Genomic DNA, 20,906 nt, shown 5'->3' with positions numbered 1-20,906 from the left:
TGTGAAAGTAACAGAAGCCGAGCTCGTTAAAAAATATCCATCTTTCTCCGTCTACGGATGACGCCACACCGTCGTTCCTCTCGTCTCTCGTCATCCTTTTTCGGTTTAGAAACTTAACGAATAATCGCGAGCTGAAATCGCATCGGCGCGCTCGCTATGCGTCCTGAATGCAGTTCGATGCATATTGCATGGCCGAAGGAAAGAAATATCCGCTCGCGTTGCAATCCTGTGTGAACGCAGAGCCCGGTTGGAAATCAGAACAGGGCGACGTACGTGAAACAGCATTTATAGCATAGATTTTTCGAAGCTTGACGAGTGGAAAGGTAACGGTGGCTCGTAAAAAAGAAATAAAGCCCAGCGTGGAACAAATAAATATATCGTGTTCCGATAAACCGATACTTCCTCGATTATCTAACAAAAAGGGAGATTATGAAACACATTAGGAATCCGAATTATTATATACAACCGTAACTGATAAGAAATATTTGTATTTGTTATTCTTGTCGTTGTCATATTGCCACTGTGATCTTCGAAAATTATTATTCCATTCACTTCCACACTATCGTTATAAATGCAGTTGATACTTATTTACGCAGTAATCTCAGTATTAATCCTTTATGCTACATCTCTGTCAATTCGTATTTTTAGCATCATAATTGTTTTTATGAAAGATTTATAAATCAACAACGATACAATGGACCAACAAATAGGATAGATGTTAATATTATGTTCCATAATGGATATTTAGGCGCGCGTCTATTCAGAAAAAAATTGTTGGTCATAGAATATTGCTTCTGTGGCATACGTAATTTACACAGTTGGTACCTAGTCTTGCGTAATTCAGCCTTGTGTGCTGGATATAATCTCAACTTTAATGGCCGCGAGACGCGCATCGTGTTTTCACAGCTCCGTGTAATCGAAACATCAAATCACCGTTACGGCGTTCAGAAAAAAGTGCAAATACCGCCTGCAATCCCGATGGACAAAAGCCCAAAATTAAATACGATATTATGAATTTCCGATAAGCTTTCCCCTTTAAAATTCAAAACACAGTATATTGCTTCGAATTTTTATTAAATTTCTTGTGATTTTTATGCGCAATTACAAACGGAGCACGGTGGAATATTTCTCTATTATCGTCGCTCAGCGAATCCAGTTAACCCACTGCCGAGATAGGACTGACAATGTTGTGCTGGTTTTTATCAGGTGAAATTCTGGTCTTCACCATCATGATTTGCACGCCATCACGCAACTTTCCATTGAGTTCTCCGCCGTGGAGAGTCTCGATCGTGGATTCTGTTGTCGAAAGCTGATTCTATGAATTATAGAGTAATATGAAGTATAGAGTAATATGCAGCCGCCATAATTAAAAAAAAAATGTACGAAGAATGAAGCAAACCCGATCCGTAGAGGAAAAATAGTCGAAATGATAACCATTTTCCGTTAACGGGCCGTCATTAACACTTTTTTTTTTTCAAATTTTGCGAAAACTATCACAGATTATACGGTCGATACGAATATTCTTTTAGTTTAAATCCGACTTTATTTCTACCGTACATACATATGCCAGAGGTTTCAGAAAATCGATCAGACTATATCCAGTTATACCTACCTCTTAAGCTTCTACCTTAAGGTAGAGTAAGGTACCGAGGATGAAAAGGATAAGAAAGTGAGGGGACACACACAGACACGCAATGTATATTGTCAAAATATATTCAATGAAAAAATGATCTTGCAAAAGTTGGACAATCGTTCCGCATCGTTACAAGGAGGACTAATAGTAGGAGCAGTAATATCAATAGTCCTGCGTATCGTCATTACTATTATTACCTCTCGCCTAGAGAAGCACGACCGCTACCGAATGCAATTAATAGAGCCCTACAACCTATAGCGGTGCCTTAAGAAACGTACGGAGGAACGTTCTTTATTTACAATAACAAGGCCGAACCGTGTGTCACTTCCGTCGCGGCCTGATCTTGAGCAACAATGTACACAATTTGCGACTCTTTTTATAAATAATTAATATTATCCCCGTCAAAATCCAGCGTTCCGTTCGCGCGTCCGTTCGTGAATCCGTTAGGGTCGCGATTCTACCTGCTGTCCTTTTCAATTTCAAACAAAAATGGAAGAGACTTGCTGCACAAAAGGCACATCAAGTGACATTAAGTCATCGGTAATTTCAATATGTAACTGACAGATTGATTCATCTCGATAAGGTACTTTCCGCGTCCTACTTGACAACGGCCGACGGTCGATTCCAATTATTTCCTTTGGGAACTTTCCAAACATTTCGGAACTTTGAAAACGCTGAATTTTCACGTAGTATCGCTTAACTTCGCGACCCTTAGTTAGGCTTAGACGAATAAATAGATCTCGCAACTAATTACATTGCCTTCAACGAACGACTTTAATGTTTTGTTCGCGGCGGGTGGCCGCAATCCGAGCTAGAATAAATACAACGATTCTGTCGATTAAACGAACCCACGCCGTCTCAGCGCGTCCGTGTCAACTTTACAACATTTTGATTAGCTACTCGATCCGAAGCAAGACCTCCGAGGAAACCAATTCCACAATTGACAAGCGACATTGAGAGATTCTTAAGATTTACATTCAATTTATTACTAGAAGAGTAATCAAATCCCCAGCACTTTCAACGAACGTATTCCTCGAACCTCGGTCAGCGCTGTCAGGGTAAACCGGGTAGTTCCTACACCTGAGTGCCCAGGTATCTACCCGGTACTCGAGTTCGCGGGATACTCGGACACCATCCGAAATAATCCGGAGACTCGGGGCCGAGAATCCTGCGTAACATCGAGCGTTACCCGTCCGTTTGATTTTCTCGGCAGCTAATCCCGCATCAGCTGATTTAGTCTTTTATTTTCTAAGGTACTGTCTAAGCTAATCACAGTACTCAAGTACCCAGGTAATTTGCAAAATAACCGGATACCCGGCGGATACCCGTAATACCCGGGTTTCGAGGCACCCGGGCACTCGGATATATATATCGATATCACTAATCTCGCTTCGTGGCCGATCCTCGCTAATCGTCTATTTAACGTTTTAAGTTACTCGACACCGCGGAAACGTTACTTTCGTTTTTACATGCTCAACGATTATTCACAATTTATACCGCCTTCGCGCGCATCACTCGCGGGAAGCATCACTCACGTGAGAGAGAAAGAGAGAGAGAGAGAGAGAGAGAGAGAGAGAGAGATGAACCGTCCAAGCGCGAGGTCTTATCGCGAGATAAGAGAAGCGCGGATAACGCTAGTCGGTAAGAACGATCTCGGATCTCAGGAATCACGCGCAGTCCAGAGACGTCAGGGACGCAGGACTGTGAGGACCACCGAGCATGAAGGGCGGGCTCATCGGTGGCCCGCCACTTCCGGTGCTGTTGCCGTAGAGTTCTATGTCACCGAGGCTACCGCCGTCCACCCCGCCGTCGCACTTGTCAGATTTGCCTTCCTGCTTTAGCACCATGCGCCGCCATTTTGCTCGCGCGTTTTGGAACCAAACCTGAGAACAAAATAAGCGGAAGGGTCGGCCGTTACGTCCGGATTCAGTCGGAGTTGGTGACGAACGGACTCGACGACTCGAGAGAACTCATGCGCGCTCGTTGAGGGACGTGACTTGTTGACAAGCGGCTACAGCTTAAACTTAACGGAACGTTTCATTAACGTTTCTGCAGTAATAATGATATACTGTTGTTTAATATTCAGGGGGAAGTTATGTCAACATTTTTCGACCTTTCTTTACGCATCCGTACAGTCGCAAGCTCGCGAGCAGCTTTGGGTAAGAAATTAGCTCCACCTTCTGTTCACGTTTGCACGTAGACACTTTCGGACGCGCGCGCGTCCGAGTCTGTTACAGAGATTTCCTCCATTTTACCGATAAGTGAAAGACGGGGTAATCTATGTCGCCGTTCTGAAGATAGTCTCCTCCTTCATGATGATTCCAACGAAAAAAAACTCGCAAACTGACGACTGCTGTAAGTTTCTACCTCGAGTACATGAGCGGGCACGCGCGCGCTCGTGTGACTGCGTGTGTGCGCGCGCGGCGAGTATTCGTGCGTTTCGCGATCAATATCAAACAAGATGGCGACCAAGAACCCTACGAATACAATAGCGGCCACCTCCAACCCTCTCCTTCGGACTCAACGAATGAACGCAGAAGCAGGAGCTATGTAACGGAATGAAATGTTATACCAGAGAGAGAGAGAGAGAGAGAGAGAAGCTGGAGGGAATATGGCGATGGTATTTTCCAATATGACATTAGTAGACAGTAGATAGCTGCGATTCGTTAAAAACAATATTCTCTTATATAATTGCACTGAGATACAATTATAGAAAAAAACAAAGAAACAAAAATAGCGCAGTTTTCTCCCTCAAAAAAAGATAAAATCGTTTATCATTCAATGGTAATTTAAATTTTTAGTCGAGAAAGATATGATTAGAGAGAGAGAGAGAGAGAGAGAGAGAGAGAGATGCGATTAGACGAAGTATGTGACCTTTGAACTTTGAAATCGGACGTCATATTTAATCTTAAATATGCGAATAGAATGCGACTTATAGGCCTCAGTGGAAATGCACATTAACCTTTACCGTCAGCCCATTGGAAGTTGTAAACTTTGGAACAATGAACGACGGAAATTTAAAAGTCCCGAGCTATGCGACAGCCTTTTCGGAACGTAGAACGAGGTAGCCCGAGTTCCAACACTTTCAAACTGCGTTACCTCATCTCACCTCGCTTCTTTAACCTTTGGATCTCAAACGTCTCCTACACCCGATCGCTCTCCAACTCTTTCGCTCCCAGGACACGCTTCACAAAGGAACGCGCGAAACTTTCATAACAGCCTAATAATTTAACGGTAGTAGGTTAACGAGAGCGATCCGGCGCATGTCCGACGTTACGACGAGACTTAGCCGGCTGCTGGGATTTTGACTGTCTCCGGATTGACGCGGGCTCGTAATTACGGAGAAAGGCCGCGGTTCGTCGACGGAAATATCGCTCCGTTCCGCGCGGTTCTTTTAACTTCGCAGCCGCGCCGTACGCGCCGCACTAATTGGGAGGAGAGCGCGTGTCTACGCGGCCCGTGTACGCGCGCACGTGAATATTTTTATAGGGCGCACCCTTCTCCAAAAAGGCGAGAGAAACGCAAACGCGAGCGCGAGAACCACCGACTATCCATCTTTGAATTTTCTTTTTACGACTCGCCTTTGCATCCGACCCGCCGCAATTGTTCCCGTTATTTATGCCGGCTTGTTCGCGTTAGTTAAACATTACTAAATTCAGTCTAGTTGGCAGTGAGTGGACTACACGTGTCTAGTCGCCAGAGATCGAGAGCTGGTTGATGCGTTAAAAATGATCTTCGCGAGGAAAAGGCTACAACGGACGAAATTCGACTTGGGTGTCTTTCTTTATCTTCGGATTAGAAGAACACACGGAGAGTCGCAAATCGAGCGAATGGACGGTCTATTTACCTGCAACACCCTTTTTGGTAAGCCAGTTTTCTGGGAAAGCTGCTTGAGGTCCTTCGCGTCGGGATTGTGATTGATCGCGAAATAGCTCTTCATCGTCCTTAACTGATGATGCTTGAAACTCGTTCTCATTCGTTTCGTTCTGCTGTTAGAGCCGGGTATACCTGGGGTCCCAGGACCTCTGCCGAAGGGCATGTCTATGTAGTCCGCGTTTAGATCTGCAACATCAATTCAAACGGCGCTCTCGTGAAATCCTTATCTTCTCGATGCAGCTTCCGGAGTTTAACGGTTCGAAGTTTCACCGAATCGCCGATTTCAAAGAGGACGCGAGCGCACAGAATCATTCGAATTTTACCGAATCCCGGCTTACTCGAATTCAATCTTGTCTTCGATACGCCTCGAACATCGTCGCTCTGGACAGGAAAGCATAATAGATCGGCGCGCCGGATTGAGGTATCGTGCCTACGAACTATTTGCTGCATAGAGTTGTAATTGAGCGTGTATCCACCGGCCTCTCGCACACACTATCGCCGTCCCCCCTCCAACTCTCTTTACAGTCGAGGAGCTAATGAGCTGTGATACGCATCAAACAGGGCTAAAACTCGCTTCCGTCGGCACGTCGTGTCGCTTCGGCAAGCTCGTTCTGAGTCCAGTTGACGACTCTATTGAAGCTCGTGGCTGTCCTGGGAGATACGTGGACCGTATACGAGCGTGAATAGAACGTCTCGAGGACGTTTGACAGCTTGAATCGGAAGTAGCGAACCAGGAACTTGCACTTCGGATCTGGAACCAAAGCGGAACGTTTGGCTTCACATCCGAAGTTCCAAGTCCGCATTTCGAGCGTGATTTTTCAGTCCCCTGTCAACTTCACCCGAAATTACATTCCCTCTGCCGTCAAAGTGAATGACAAAAGAGCGTTGGAGGTGTATCGAGATCCGTCGACGCACAAAACTGCTTGCAATTCAACATTCCAAATACAAGGTGGGCTCGACTGTTCGTTTCGTTCTTGCTTCCACCGTGGCCAAAATTCAAGCGCAATTACCAAACGCCCGGCTATATATCTCGCCTCGAGAGCGTGGCTCGTCGCGACCCTCGGTAATGGCCGTGAAAAATTGCCGGCATGATCCACGATAGATCAGAAACCAGCTTGTGGTACCGGACGATCACCTGCACGCCGCTACGATCCTTTTTCACGGCGACACGGCGACATCGAACGACCTCCTCCAGCGAGGAGGGGAAAAAGGAACAGGGAGGAGAGGTGGCAAGTGGAAGCTTCGTGGTCCGCAGCGGCGGCGGCTTGAACCAGACGGAACCAGTTGTTCCCACGAGCGGTCAACAATCGGGAATTAAGTTCTCAACGCTGCCGGCGCGCCCACGTGGGCGCGAGTACGCGCTTTGTCCGGGCTCCGGATTCGGAAATTTATGTCGCGCCGACAAATTTTATCAGGCTTCGGTGGCAAACGTCGCGCGTCCGTAAATCACGGCGAACTAGTCGTGCTTTCCCCGCGCACGAGGTGCGACCAGAGGCCGCTTTCCGAGAACGCGGACAGATCGGGCCCCCCGATCTGTGGCCCCTTGGATTTTTCACGAGTCCCGAAATCGCGAGAACGGTAAAGACCCGACCCCGGCATCGAGAGAATCGGCGAATTTGACGTTGGAAAACCTCGAGAAATCGGAGAAGCCTTTGCGTCCCTTCCACATCCCCGATCTCTCCGCGTTGAAACAACAATCGCCCGGGCTAAGTCCGGCGCGCAAAGCAATTCTTAAGACTCACCAAGACTTGCGGTCATGGTTTCAAGATCCTTCGGCTTCCTCTTTCTCGGTCTGCCCTTCTGCCTGGGCGGCGGTACCACGGTGGCGGCGCCATTGAAGTAGGGTACCTTGGCGGGCGAAGACGCATCGGGTACGGAGGGTGTCGAAGGCTGCAGGGGTACCGGGCTGACGTGACTGTGCGGGTGCTGGGGGTGCATCGAGTGGTGAGGATGCGGCGGCGCGTGATGATGGTGATGATGATGGAGGAACTCGGGCGAGGGGAAGGGCGGCTGGCCGGGATAATGCGGCGGATAGACCGGAACCGGCGGGCTCTGTGCCGGATGCAGCTCGGCGCCCATCTCGTAGTGCAGCCGACAGAGCACGGCGCCATCTCGCATGCCGAAGTGGTCGCCCTTCGTTAAGGGCACTGCGCACGCCGCGCACGAGAAGCAGCGCACGTGGAAGACGAGGTCGCGCGCGCGCATCACTAACTCGGACGCCAGGATCGCCGCTTGGCAGCGCGCGCACCGCTTCATGCTACCGAACATTCTGCGAACAGAACGAAAGAGATATCAATGTTACACTGTGCAATGCATATTCCACCATCACCCTCGGACTCTTCACCTTTCGTCCGCTCCTTTGCAGTCTCTGCGAGCGAACAGAGATGGTACCGCGTATGTCGCATTATGAGGACCACGCTGCGAAGCGATCGAAGAGCCGAACAGATCGCATGTACGCTGTATTATACATGTGTTAGTGCGAGGTCCCTAGCCTCGCCGATGGATCTCACGTCCAATTAATCGGGGGGAGGGGGGGAGAAAAAGCGGTCTGTGCGAAAATAAACCCGATCGTGACACCGCAGCGTTATCCGGTATGAACACATTCCGCATGTCTGACTACTATCGCGCCGCGCGATATTCCTCGATATCAGAGCGTCCTCAATGGGGTTCTGTTAGAGAGACAGAGAGAGAGAGAGAACGTGGAAGGACGGGGGGAGCGGGAAAGAGGTGAAAGGAAAGAAAAAGAAGAGGGGGGGGNGGGGGGGGGGGGGACATATACGTCGGGTGATATCGCGAAGGCCGGAGAGGATACGGTATGGTAGCCGCGCGCGCGGAGGAGCAAAAGGGCAGGAAGGGAAGAAGGAATATACCGATGCACCGGGCGCCGTGACATCGCTACTGCATTAGCGGCACCCTGCAGTCTCCATTACCGGGGCCGGTCGACTATCTGGCCGACAACCACGCCGCGGCTACCTACCTAACCACCTATCTCGCTCTTCGCCTTCCAAATATATTACCTCCCCGCGCGCCCCTACTAAAGAACCTAGATAGAGACGTGGCCGATCTTATAACGCCGATCCCGGAGCCGGTCCTACCGAAGCGTGTGCATACGTGGTCCTTTACGACGTCCCGGCCAGCGCCGGAGTGTCCGGGGCCATCGGAAATGGATATTTCGCTGACGGTGAAATAAACGCGCGATACGCCCCTTTCCCATGGAGCCCCGAATCTCCCACCGTCCTTAAAGCGTACGGTGGCAGGACGGTTTTAGTTCCTCAAATATCCGCGCACGCCGAATACTTTGTATCGCCGGTGTCGGTGTGAATTGGTAGTCTCTATACTTGGACTCCCGGGTATTATCCGGGTACTCGAATTCGGCACGGAGCATTTAGTGGGATATACCAAATGTCACGGTGATACTTGTAATTTGCAATGATTTCCACGGGAACGGTGTTGTCGAATCGGGAGAGTTTCCAGCGGCACGCGTGGTTGGTGCGAGTCTTCCTGATTAACGGCGAGTATCATTAAGACTACTGTGTCATGTATTGTTTCAGTAGTGAAAGTATTAGTTTTAGCGATATCGCTATTGTATCGGGGAAATTTACTCTAATTATGCGTGCTGTCGGAAGTTTCACCGATCAACAGTATTTTTCCCCCGCGTACGCTAATCACGGTACTCGAAAATCCGGTTAATTCCCGCAATAGTCAAGTATTCAAATACCGGTATTTGAATTATTAACAAATCTCCGACTTCTTTTTATTCATGTTTCATATGTGCTTATTCATTCGGCATTCCTAATTTACTTGATACTCGGATCTTACTTATTCATATATTTTTGTAATCAACGTATTCTGTGGGATTCTAAAATTTTGAATCCAGGCGTTTTAATTTGCGGATCCCTTCGTTGTCAGGTTACTCCAATGAATGAAAGATTCGTTCTCGATGTCGCAAGCGAGGTTTCCACAGATCAAAGATATCAACGGGAATGAAATCGGTGGAAACAAAGGAAGGATGTGTGTACACGAAATGACATCCGTGATGAAATCTGCACGATTGAAAAACGAGGGAATGCGGAATAAATGTGCGTAAGCAAAACGGCTTTTAGAACGCGGCAGTTTGCATGCTCGACGTTACGTTGCGAGTGAAAACTTCGAGAAACCACATTATTTGGACACACCAACGTGTGATATTAACAGATATTTGCAATGGCAACCAAGATTCCAGATCTCTTTGCGACAATCGTGAAATCCTAAACAAGTTGGGTAGGGAGTGCCGGAAAGTGGAACAAATAATTTAAATTGCGAGAAAGAGACTGACCTAAAATATCGCGACGGTCTTGTCACAAGGGAACTGCATTCTTTCGGTGACAGCTTCGCAAAAACGTAAGAAATAGTAATGAAATTCAATGGATCCTTCGTAAAACCTAATCTGTGGGATCAACCGCACCAAATCTCTCGCTCTTTCAAGGGTCTCTTGACTCGGGACACATTGTCATCGTCTCTAATCCTATTGACTACCCCAGTCCCGACGGGGCGATGATCGCGACTGACGTTGGGCTTGTCTCCACATAGCGGTGTGAGACCGCACATTTTCGCCTAATCGGATCTGTCGCGCCTTGTTGGCCAATCGAGCGAGATACACGGCTGGATGAATAGCGACGGTCGGCGAAAACTGAATGTGGAAAATGTGGAGAATGTAGCTTGAAAAACAATCCTCAAGCGAAACCTCATTCACTCCAGTCTCGGCAAAAAATCTTTAGAGAAAGAGGGAGAGAGAGAGAGAGAGATATATAAATCATATTTTTCAATCGAAAAGTTGGGACAGGGAAATCATCGGTAACCACAAATCATTGAACAGTTCGAACACTGTATTTCCCCGAGTTCATTTTTTTCTCCTCTTACATTCCGCAGATTTGAAATCAGGATTTATTGCAGCGCACATTCAACTGGGTGATCCTCGACCGCTGATCCGTTTTCAACAAGTGGGAGTCAGTGTGTTTTCCGGAAGAATAATAACTCACGTCCACGGAGGGCTACCATAATACGAATACGTAACGTAGCGTGAAACAGCGCGAGACATTGGGACACGACACATAACGCAAAATAAAGCACTCACAAGCCAGCCGTGCTACCCTCAATCCCATAAAACATTCTTCTCCCTATTTACTTCTCGTCGAAACACACCACACCCCATACCTATACGAGCGAGCGACCAGCCAACCATCGCAGGTAAACGAAGCCGGCGATTAGAACGAAGCCGAAAATCTACAGAGTTTGCCCCCCGCCGAAAGCGACCTGGAGGCGGTTTTTCGGGACCTTTCGTCACCTCGAAAGTCCGCCGGGCCGGATGAATGAACCGGCCCCGACCACATTCAGGTCTTCATCCTCGGGCGGGACCGGGCGGGGGGACGCCCGCAGAGTTTTACAAGATGCGCCATATGCGATACATTATTATACAATGCGCGAGAGCGCGCTCTAAACGCGCTATAGTCGCCCTCTTCCACGGGGAGAAAAGAGCGGCGGAAATCCTTTATGGAGCGAGCGAGCGAGCGAGCGAACCGCGGCGGACCGCTCGCCGCGCGTTCGCACACTCCGGACCACGTGGACCTCGCCTTTTCTCTTTCTTCTCTCTCTCTCTCTCTCTCTCTCTTTCTCGTCCTTTTCCTTGACCATACTCGCAGCGAGAAACGCCGGTATTTCCTCTCTCGCTCTTCCGGAAGCGAGACATGTCTGTGGCGAGAAAGATTTCTCATTCGTGGCTTTTGGTTTCGCGCGATGTTTACGGGACCTCCTCGTTGTAACGTTTCGTGCGACGTTCGCGATTAAAATACGATAATTGGCGGTTTAAGTTTCTCGTCGAATAATTTCCGCATTTTTACGATGGAGGACGCGCCGAGCAGGCGGCTTTTCACCCGCGATTTTGACACCGCGCGACGACCGCGGCTCGCGTGACATTCGTCGACAGGTTTCGCGAATCATCAAGCGGAAGTAAACGCAAGTTAAAAGCGCGGTAGCGTAAATATCGATGAGCACGATAACGCGCTCTTATCATCCTTACGCCTATGCATCCGTCTTTCTCTCTCTCTCTCTCTCGTCTCTACGTATCGCTGAATGTCGCCGATGCATTTCTCAAAGCGCGCGGGCACATTTATTTCACGCGCCGCGCCACAATCGGCGAATCTGCCCGATTAGATCTGCGCCGCGGTTATCGCCAGATGCATTAATTACCGGTGTAGCCGGGGAATTCCACTCAGCAGCGCTGCCCGACGGCCTTTATCGTGGAAATAATAATTTACGGCATCGGTCGCCGGGCAAGGCCGGGCCGCTTAATCCCTGAACGCGCGCAGAAAACGGGTTGCCGGCAAAAATGTAGTTAGGCCGTAGCTCGATACAGGGTGTCCCCAAACACAGACGTAATCTCGACCGGTGAACGAGAATCGTCCTTTCCTTCTTTTTCTTTTCTCTCTCTCTCTCTCTCTCTCTTTTTCCCCCTCGCATTATTTGAGGTTAAACCTTTCGGTGAGAAAATTTAAACGGAGCGCCAGATAAAAATCCCGCTCTTTTTACCCGTAGCTGCAGCGCGACTGCCACGAATATTTTTCTATTCTATCGACGAGATTTATCTGTCGACAGCGTTTATGTACGCGGAATTTATCCCGACGGTGCGAAACGTCTATTTATTATACGGTGTCGATATATTCGGGTATCCGAGTACCACTCGAGTATCCGAGGTACTCGAGTAATCGCTTACTTAGGTATTACTCCGATACCCGAATCTTTCGGATATTTCTTAAATACTTGGTTGTTTCGCAAGCTACTAGAATATACATGATTCCTGGCAACGGAAGCTATCCAGTTTACACTGACCAGACTACTATTTAGATTAACATCAATATTTATGTCCCTCTTTCCGGTGCTAATGCACGTAGATGAACGAGATATCTGTCATGAACGAGAATACCGCTAGAAATATTCGTTGCTCAAAACGTGGACTCTAACGGACGCATACGCTTTGTTTGAGCACCGTGTACGTAACAACCCGCATACACGCTAATAGATATCAGTACACAGACCTTCGTACCGTTCGAACATTCAATTGCTGACTTATATGACAGACACGCAGCGCCATAAAATCCGTACAGAATCTGTATCAAGGCCGCCGACGATCTTTGTGCGATTCCTCGCGGCGTGATAGGATCTTTTCACGTTGTCAGATTTACGGACAGTTAATTTCCAGAAGGTCGAGTCCCGAATTTCCGGATTGCCGAATCTCTTTTTAAGATCCACGAAGCACTCGAAACTGAAGGAAATCGCCGAGTAATTAAAAGAGAACAATACGCACACATCAATTATTTATATCATCTATGTAACATTATTCTGCACGGAAGAAATGCCGTTGAATTAATCAAACTTCTAACAGCAGCACAATTCAAGTAAATCTTCTTACTCTACGGTGAATATCATTCAAATTAGTGCGCTATGTGTTGGTTCCAATAAGTAATATCAATAACGTCGCTATCGAATCGAGAAGATTTATTCCACGCGTGCCCCGTTGGGAATTCTTGATTCGACAACATCTTCCGCGTGCGAATTCCCTATTGTCTATTTCTCACGTGTACGCATCACCTGCCGTAATCGCTATTGGCGGTTGTCGAACTAGCGTATCCATCACAATCAAAGATGGCGGAGGAAATCCCCGTCAGCGGGTAACGCGATCTTAATAGCGGACAAGCGGGATCGCGTGTATCGCATTATTAACGACACGCGCTCGCCGGAAGTGTCCGCGAAAGAGCTGATGAATGATTTTCGCGTTAATTCCGAGCGACCGGCGTTGGTTCACGCGGGGTTCGACGCTCGTGCGAGAAGGAGATCTCCGCTCCCTCGGTTTTCTCTCGCCTCTTTTTATTTTTTTTCCCTCCCCCCTTTTTCGGCCCCGTGCTACCTCCTCGCGCGTTTTATTTTATGAATAATGTAGCGACAGCCTGAACGCCGGTGCCTGAACGTTCGCGCGCGGCCGCGGAGCGGACACACGCTGCGCGTGGGACGCTACGTGACTGCTGCCGGCATTGCTCGCATTAATCTAGATCACGGCACTATATTACCGGCCACCTTCTTATTGGCATACCAAGCGACGATCGAGCGACTCTCTTCGACGGTTTACGTATATATCGCGGGGTGTTGCGCTATTCTCATTCTCAACGCCATATCCGGACGATCCTTTTGGATTTCGCAGCTCTTTTCGTATTTCGAAACCTGCAGAATCGTAGATATTCTTCCTCGAGAAAGAGAAAGATCGAAAGGGAGAGAGAGAGAGAGAGAGAGAGAGGGGTCTAAAGATTTTATATATATATTAAAATCGCGTTACGCTTTTAAATTTGCAGTTTTTTCTTTTCTTTTATTTCAGCTATTCAATGAGATACAAGGCTTTTGATTATTAGAACGGATTGTGCGAATCCTAGCGATTTTCTGCCGTGCTCCTTTCAGAAGGTGGAAGCCCACCTTTTCTCCTTCGCAACGGTCATCGTGGAAACACGACTCCTACTTCATCCTCCAACTTTCAACTTAACTTATCCGTGACGCTAACTAAAAGGCCAGCAACGTTTTACCAGGGAAGAGCATTCTCGCTACTTGTATATACCGAGATGCCTGGCTATATACAAAGGTGTTGGACGCGCGAATTTATGCTTCCGCGACCGGGGACAGTCCTGTAACATACCTCATCGGACATTGTAATAGATGCGGGAAATTACAAAGTTGAAATTCATCCGGAACGTACTCCGCGTGTTTCGCCGCCGATACCGCCGGTGCGCTGCAAGTGTAATTTATAATTACACGTCGAAAAAGGAGGAGCCTCCCCTGCTCTGCGGGAAACCTCTGCTACTCCGGAAAGCGCGAGTGTAACCTTGCGAACTTTCTGAAACATTACACGATGTAGCGCGACTCGAAGCGTATCTATCTTGGGACAGTTGCGGGTTCGCGCCTGAAACGCGGACGTTTCGGTCCTGTTAATTAAAATCAGTGTGAAAAAAGACCGAAATCATGTGGTCGGAGTTACGAAACTTTCGTAGTTCCGACGTCTCGTCGAAATCGTAAACATTCCGAAGTGAAAGGCCGAAAAATTCGGGGGGTGAAAAATCCCGTAAGAGAGTGAACGTGAAGCGACGGATGTACTCCATACTTCTCATTCGTCGCTTTTACGACGTCACTTCCGCAACCTTGCTCCATACACCATAAACTTCCACCTTGTTCACGAGGAACACCAAGCAGCGCGATGTAACCTACACGTGGGGATACAAAGTCGCCGGCCTGTAAGTCACGCGAGCGGCAATCTCCAGCTGTCCATCTTGCACGCGGTGGCTCACACACCGGGTAACGCGATACTTTCGCGGGGAATGTTTTATGCGGTGACAGTCGCGATTCCGTGGCGAACGCACGACCGTGGTCGCGCGTGACCTTGGCAGGAGAAAACGCACCCCCTGCCGGGATACGCGCCGAATCCCCCGGCGAACGCCGCAATGAGCGACGACCGGCCACTCGTAAAAACCACCAGCGGATTCCCGCCGAGACGTATGCAGAACGGACTTTATATCCGCGACGGAGGACCTCTGCTTAACTTCTTTTTGCTCCGGCCTCCTCCTTTTGCCTTATCCTTTGTTAATTTATGAAAAAGTTTCGCGAACCGGACGCTATCCGCCTCTATTAATCCTCTCACTTATATTCAATAATCGGAAACTCGAAGGGAGGGCTTCCCCTAATTACATCCGAAAAGTGGTGCGGTGCTAAAAGTCTACGTGTAATTATCGTGTGTACTAGAAAACGAATTTGGTTCGATCTGCTTGACAACCGGACGACCAAATGCGTTTCGGTTTCGGAGAAAACCGAATTTCTGCTTACTCGAGTCATTTGCTTCTTGAAAATTAGAAATCCTGTTTTCCGAAACCGAAACATGTTCGCTCGCCCATTGCCGGATACACGACCAAACTTATTTTTCTGTGTGTACACACAGAGAGAATATATAATAATAAACCTGTTAAAAGTAACGAAGTAATCCGCTGTCGGAGCATGAATTACGCTGTTGCCCCAACGGAAACTGTCAGGGATATCCACGTATCTACCTGATACTCAAACTTCCGTTTACCTGGTACTCAACTCGCTACCGCCCGAGTACTCGAGTGATATCCGAGCGTTCGAGTGGTACCTGAGTACCCAGCACAGATATTCGCCGATCCTTATACTTATTAAACAACAGCATAACGCTGATAACGACGTTGAGTACGCTCGAACTTCGCTCCGCCATTTCCCCGAATTAATTTCGCAAGGGTGTCCGGCGATGCGGATGGACAAACGGATGCTAGCGGGGCGCCATTGTCCGTGAATCTGATAACGCGAGCTGGTACATCGTCGACGGAAGGACCCCGTCGTTCGCGTTCTCTTCGGTGATGCATGAAGTGGGGCCTCACGCGTGCAGGTGTCGCCGTACAAATACGCCCCCCCCCCTCTCCCTCTATCTCACGAGATCTACTACATCGAGGTATCGCACCGATCATTCGCGTCCCGCCATCCGTAATAAAGAGACTATGTACACTCCAGCTGGGCCGGCACAGTTCGCTCGTTGATAACTTCCAAAGAGATTCCGCGCTGTTCTTCGTGTCTTAATCGACCGATCGCTCTTATTAACGCAAACTTTTTGCCCCCCCTCCTCCCCCCATCAATCGTCAACGTAGCGGTGTTTCCATCAACATCAGTTGGATTCAGTGGACATTCGACAAAATTAGTGAGATCGGCCGTTTAAGAAAACGCAATAGACAAATGAGACTTGTAATTGTGTGTATCGATGGAGGCTCCGAAATGTCAAGGTACGAAACGCACGAAGTATCTCGGCAAGTTCCTCGGTCGCGGAGCTCGAAAATTTCCATATTACAATCTTTCGATCTCGACTCGGAAATCGTAAAACGGCTCTGCGCGAAATGTCTGAAATTCGAATGTTTCAAAATGACAAGAACGAGATGTAACTGGACGGGATTCGTCATATTATTCCGAGCCAAGAAAGGAATAGAGAAATACCGCGGCACACCGGAATGGCTACCGATGATGCACGTCTCCGTGATGCGTTGCAGTGCGCGAAAGTCGGCCGGCTAGCCATTGCACGCGTATTATGTTACCCTGCTCGTTCCGCCGTTGCCGTAGCACGTGTGTCGCTTGGCTGAGATCGTGATTCCGCCATCATATTTATGTCCTCAGCCGCCTTTCCCTGCCCGAAAGAGGCGCATCGGGAACTCCAGCGTTACCGTGGAAATTCCGACGCTCGATAAACGAGCCGACCCGTTGCTCTTATCGACGTGTCGTTATTTCTAAAGAGCATCTCTAAGAGCAAGCGTTAGCGTCTTTTTTTTTTTCCAAAAGGCTTTTCGAAAGAACACATTTTTTTCATGATATCGGGAGACGTTAGCGAAAAATTCACGCTAATGTGAAAATTCTGAAAGGGACGGAATATATCCCTTTCTTAGTTGGTGTCTATTAAATTTCGGGCGGAAGATATTTTTTTTCCATTTTCCAGCCGTACGATAAGATAGCAGCGGATAAACGCGTAGATTACGAGTATTTTGGTTGGGGCCTCACGATCGGCGATCCTCGTTTTATCGAAACGATCCTCGCGGGTGCAACGAAAGCGAGATGCTTCCAGCAAGTCGCCGCCGCATCTTAATTATAAGGGCTAAATTATGAGCGGTCTCCCGGCGCTGAAATATTTGTGTGTTCGCCGGCCGAGGGTTATGGCTCAATTACCACTCGCTATTTCCTTTGCAAGCCGTTGATTTAAGGCGACCACTTCCTGCGACGGAAACAGCGTCCCGGCGATCATCGCCGACGACAGAATTCGCGAGGAACTTGTTTCGCATCTCTTTAACAAGATCTCTCGTTGCCGATAACGATCGCATAGTCTCGCTTTCGAAAGAATAAGGTGCGTTCAATGTGATTCACGGAATTATAAATCTCGGGTGATCGAACGGCCATTCTACACATCAGACGACGTCTGATTCGCTTTATCAGCTGTATCGAAGCAGATTTCAAGGCGCTTGAAATGATCTGCAGTTTCAAACGCGCACGAATGATATGAATTTAAAGTCAATCGCAAAGAAGTCTCACAGATTGAATCGGGGAGAATACGTGGTAAAATTTCAAGGATTCCAGATACTTCAAATAACAGAAATACAGGGAGATGCCGCGAAACATCGAAATATTCAAAGATTTCTCAGGGCCGAAATCTCGAAAAACCGAAGAGCTCAGCGAAACCTCGGATTTCTCAATCGTCATGTCGTTCTCCCCCCCCCTTCCCCCCTTTGCGCTTCTTTTTCTTTTCCGCTCCGTTCGCCAGCGCTACATAGATGCGGGTGGTAATCGAAGCGTGTCTATACTCTTGATTGCTGATAAATCGCGCTAATGCGTTTAATGAATGAGCAGATACACGATCCAGATCCGGTGGTACATATAAATTCCATGTGCCACCCGATGCTCCTTTTTTGTTCCTTTTTTTTTTCTTTTTTAAACAGGAAGGTAAATGCACCGGCCGCGTGCGTTGCACGCATTAAGTGCTGCGTGAAATTAGTAACGAATGAGCGCAGATGGTTATGCCGGTGCGAAGATACTGGAATGATCAAATAATTTCTGTTTCAACCCCGTGCACACGAGCGGCTTCCTCGACTCGCGTGGTTATCTCGCCGGCCTTCGTGACAACGAAACTGTCACGTACGCGCGAGATTTTATTCATCAAGACGAAGCACCGACATTACGCGAACAACGAACGATAAAAGGTGAATTATAAACCAAACGCGGAAATTCGCCGGACCGCTGAATTTATCGTATCTCAATTGGAACAGGAGCTTCCTGGGATATAAACGTATCTGTCATGCGGTGGCGATGGTCACACCTGGCAAATCGTAGCGTATGTTTTGCACGACGGGCTTGCAGTCCAAAGCATCTCCGTGAAGGTGTGCGTGTCGTGTGTACGTACATCTCGTATACTTTAATTGTGCAAAGTATATTTGCCGTATATGCTCAGGCTGCCGACAGACGCGTGCAATGACCGAATTCAGTTTTTGCGATTTCTTGCCGAGGTGCAGGGAACCGTGCCGATCTGGAAAACGGGAATCTGACGAACCCACTTCGGTTTGACCCAATTGCTCGCGATCGCACCGGTAGACAACAATTGTGTCATTGTGAATACATCTGAGACGATGTAAGATTCTAGATTCGAGGATTCGATAATTTTGCCAAAGCGAGACCTGCTTGAACCGGCTCACGAAAATTCGACTGGAAATTCGCGATAAATGAAGCAACAAGTCAAACGACTGGTGCAACTCGGAATTTTGACTGTGAAGCGCAGCGCATCTCCGGAAATGTGAATCTCTGCAATTTCGCGTTCTCGCATTCACGCCTCGATTAACAACGAGTATACATCTCGCCTAGCAGCGCGGATCGAAGCACGACGAAGGTGCACACGAAAAACATATACAGTGTCGAGGAAGGCAGAAACGTGTGGCGGCAGAATGGCAGGGGAAGAAGGAAGAAAGAAGCGGAGTAGTCCAGGAAGCTCTTACCTCCTCGGCGTGCAACGATCTCTTTACGGGCAAGCAATTTTTACGACGAAACCACCCGGCCGGGCCGAAGCAGCACGCAAGGTGACGAGGTGGTTTCGACATGTAACGCGACGATATTCGTATTCTTCCTCCGGAAAGTGACTCGTTAAGGCTTTAAGAGGTATCAACACGCAAGCAAGGTCATTTTCGGCCGGTGATCGCCTTTGAAACGGTAAATCGTAGCGACCATTTGTTTGGTCTTCGACAACTGTCCCTCCGAACTCGTGGATTTTTTTCACATTATTTTCATCCCCTTATCATTTGTACAGAACTTTATGGTCTTGTGTAAAATTATATGAAATTTCCACACGGGAAAAATGCTACAATCGAGTAAACGTAATTACCTGCTTTTCAGTCTTTTAAGCCGGGCAATATTTTTATCAATTTACATATATCTTAATAGCTTGCGATAAATACTTGAACGAGTAATATCTTAATTTGTAAATAAACGAATACCGAATGAATACTGAATGTAAGATGGTTCTAAAATTACAAGAGTTTCTACTAGAATTGTGTAATATATCTTTTCCATTGAAGGAACCTAGTAGTTGAAAATTTCGATTTTTCCATCCAGCAAACATTCTCTAGAAATAAATTCTGACATCCTTAATAATATGAAATTAATATTTTTTTGCAAACTGTTTTGACACGTATAAATAAATATCTACTTATAAGAAATATCGTGTCGTATTTAGTCAATTATATTTTCTACTTCTGCCAGATATTTGCCGGCAAAAAAATAGAACGATCATTTCATTTGGATCGAGAAAATATTACCCGAAGCATTTTTCTTCCCGGTGTACAGCTAGTCACAAAATTCACAAGAGAATTTACAAGGGCCGTTGCAATCGGCATCACAGATTTTTTCATAATATCTCCTTAGACATTTTTTTTCCCACGCGACAACCATCTTAGAATTGTTAATTCGATGAAGAAGTGTCTCGGGGGACATTTTCCGTCAACGGGGATGATCCACCACATTCGATCGTTCAGATTGAACAGAATCTGCGACTTTTGAACGAGCATCACCCCGAGGTCGAGTTCGGTGCGCGACACCCTCGATGCACAAGCAGTAACAGTCGATCGTCGCGAGCGTGCGAGCGCGCGTGGACACGAGGCGGCGAGATAAGGCTTTGGGCTAAAACCGTGTCGTGACGGGATGTCTGTGCTATTCCATCCTCGGTGTCGGCTTCATGTGACAGCACCGGCGTCGCGCCGTCATGTGCGCGCGTTCACGCACGCACGCCCGCTCGCACACGTGCGCGAGAACGCTCTCGACGTGACTCGCGTGCACGAGAGTGTACAACGTGTGAACGGGACGCTGGTGCATGTGTACGTCCCCCGGGACGGCGTGTCCTCCGGAACGGAAACGACAGATCTTATGGGAAACGTGTATTTGACTACCGAAGGAAATAGGACGCGAATTCGACGCGAGACAAACACCGTATCCGACCTCGGGTAAAACGGGGAGGGGACCGAGTGAATCGGGCAGAGCACACCGAGGAACCAGTTTGATTGCATCAATCGACAACGGGGGCCGATCAAGCGCGATTTCGCTGAAGGACGCGAAATTTCGGGTCAAGCGCGAGCCAAATCGCGTTTGATTGCCCGTTTTTTTCATCGAGCCGACCAAGTCGCTTTCTCGGTGCGAATCATTTATCACGGCCGTTAATTGTGATTGAAAGTGGCACCGCGGGGATCCGTGAATCAACGCGTAGCTCGACGAAGCCCCTCCCCCCCCCCCGACTGTCCTTCGGGATTCCCTC

At 48.0% G+C, this 20,906-nt stretch overlaps 1 protein-coding gene across 1 annotated transcript in view; it reads right to left on the bottom strand.

Moving 5' to 3' along the window:
* Window positions 1-1,739: 1,739 nt before the first annotated feature.
* Window positions 1,740-20,906, bottom strand: part of LOC106748133 (protein apterous-like) — a 34,310-nt gene continuing 15,143 nt past the window's right edge. Inside the window, exons 4-6 of the mRNA XM_014626380.1 lie at window positions 7,252-7,778; window positions 5,481-5,695; window positions 1,740-3,516 (exon numbers count right to left, since the gene is read on the bottom strand). Coding sequence (XP_014481866.1) covers window positions 3,301-3,516; window positions 5,481-5,695; window positions 7,252-7,778 — 958 coding nt within the window. The 3' untranslated portion in view covers window positions 1,740-3,300. The remainder of the gene's footprint in view (window positions 3,517-5,480; window positions 5,696-7,251; window positions 7,779-20,906) is intronic.

The sequence above is a fragment of the Dinoponera quadriceps genome, unplaced genomic scaffold, assembly GCF_001313825.1.
Source record: "Dinoponera quadriceps isolate SergipeBrazil2010 unplaced genomic scaffold, ASM131382v1 scaffold2420, whole genome shotgun sequence".
NCBI classification, from domain to species: domain Eukaryota; kingdom Metazoa; phylum Arthropoda; class Insecta; order Hymenoptera; family Formicidae; genus Dinoponera; species Dinoponera quadriceps.
Note: the sequence above shows the minus strand (reverse complement) of the source record. Positions and strands in the feature narration are given on the sequence as shown.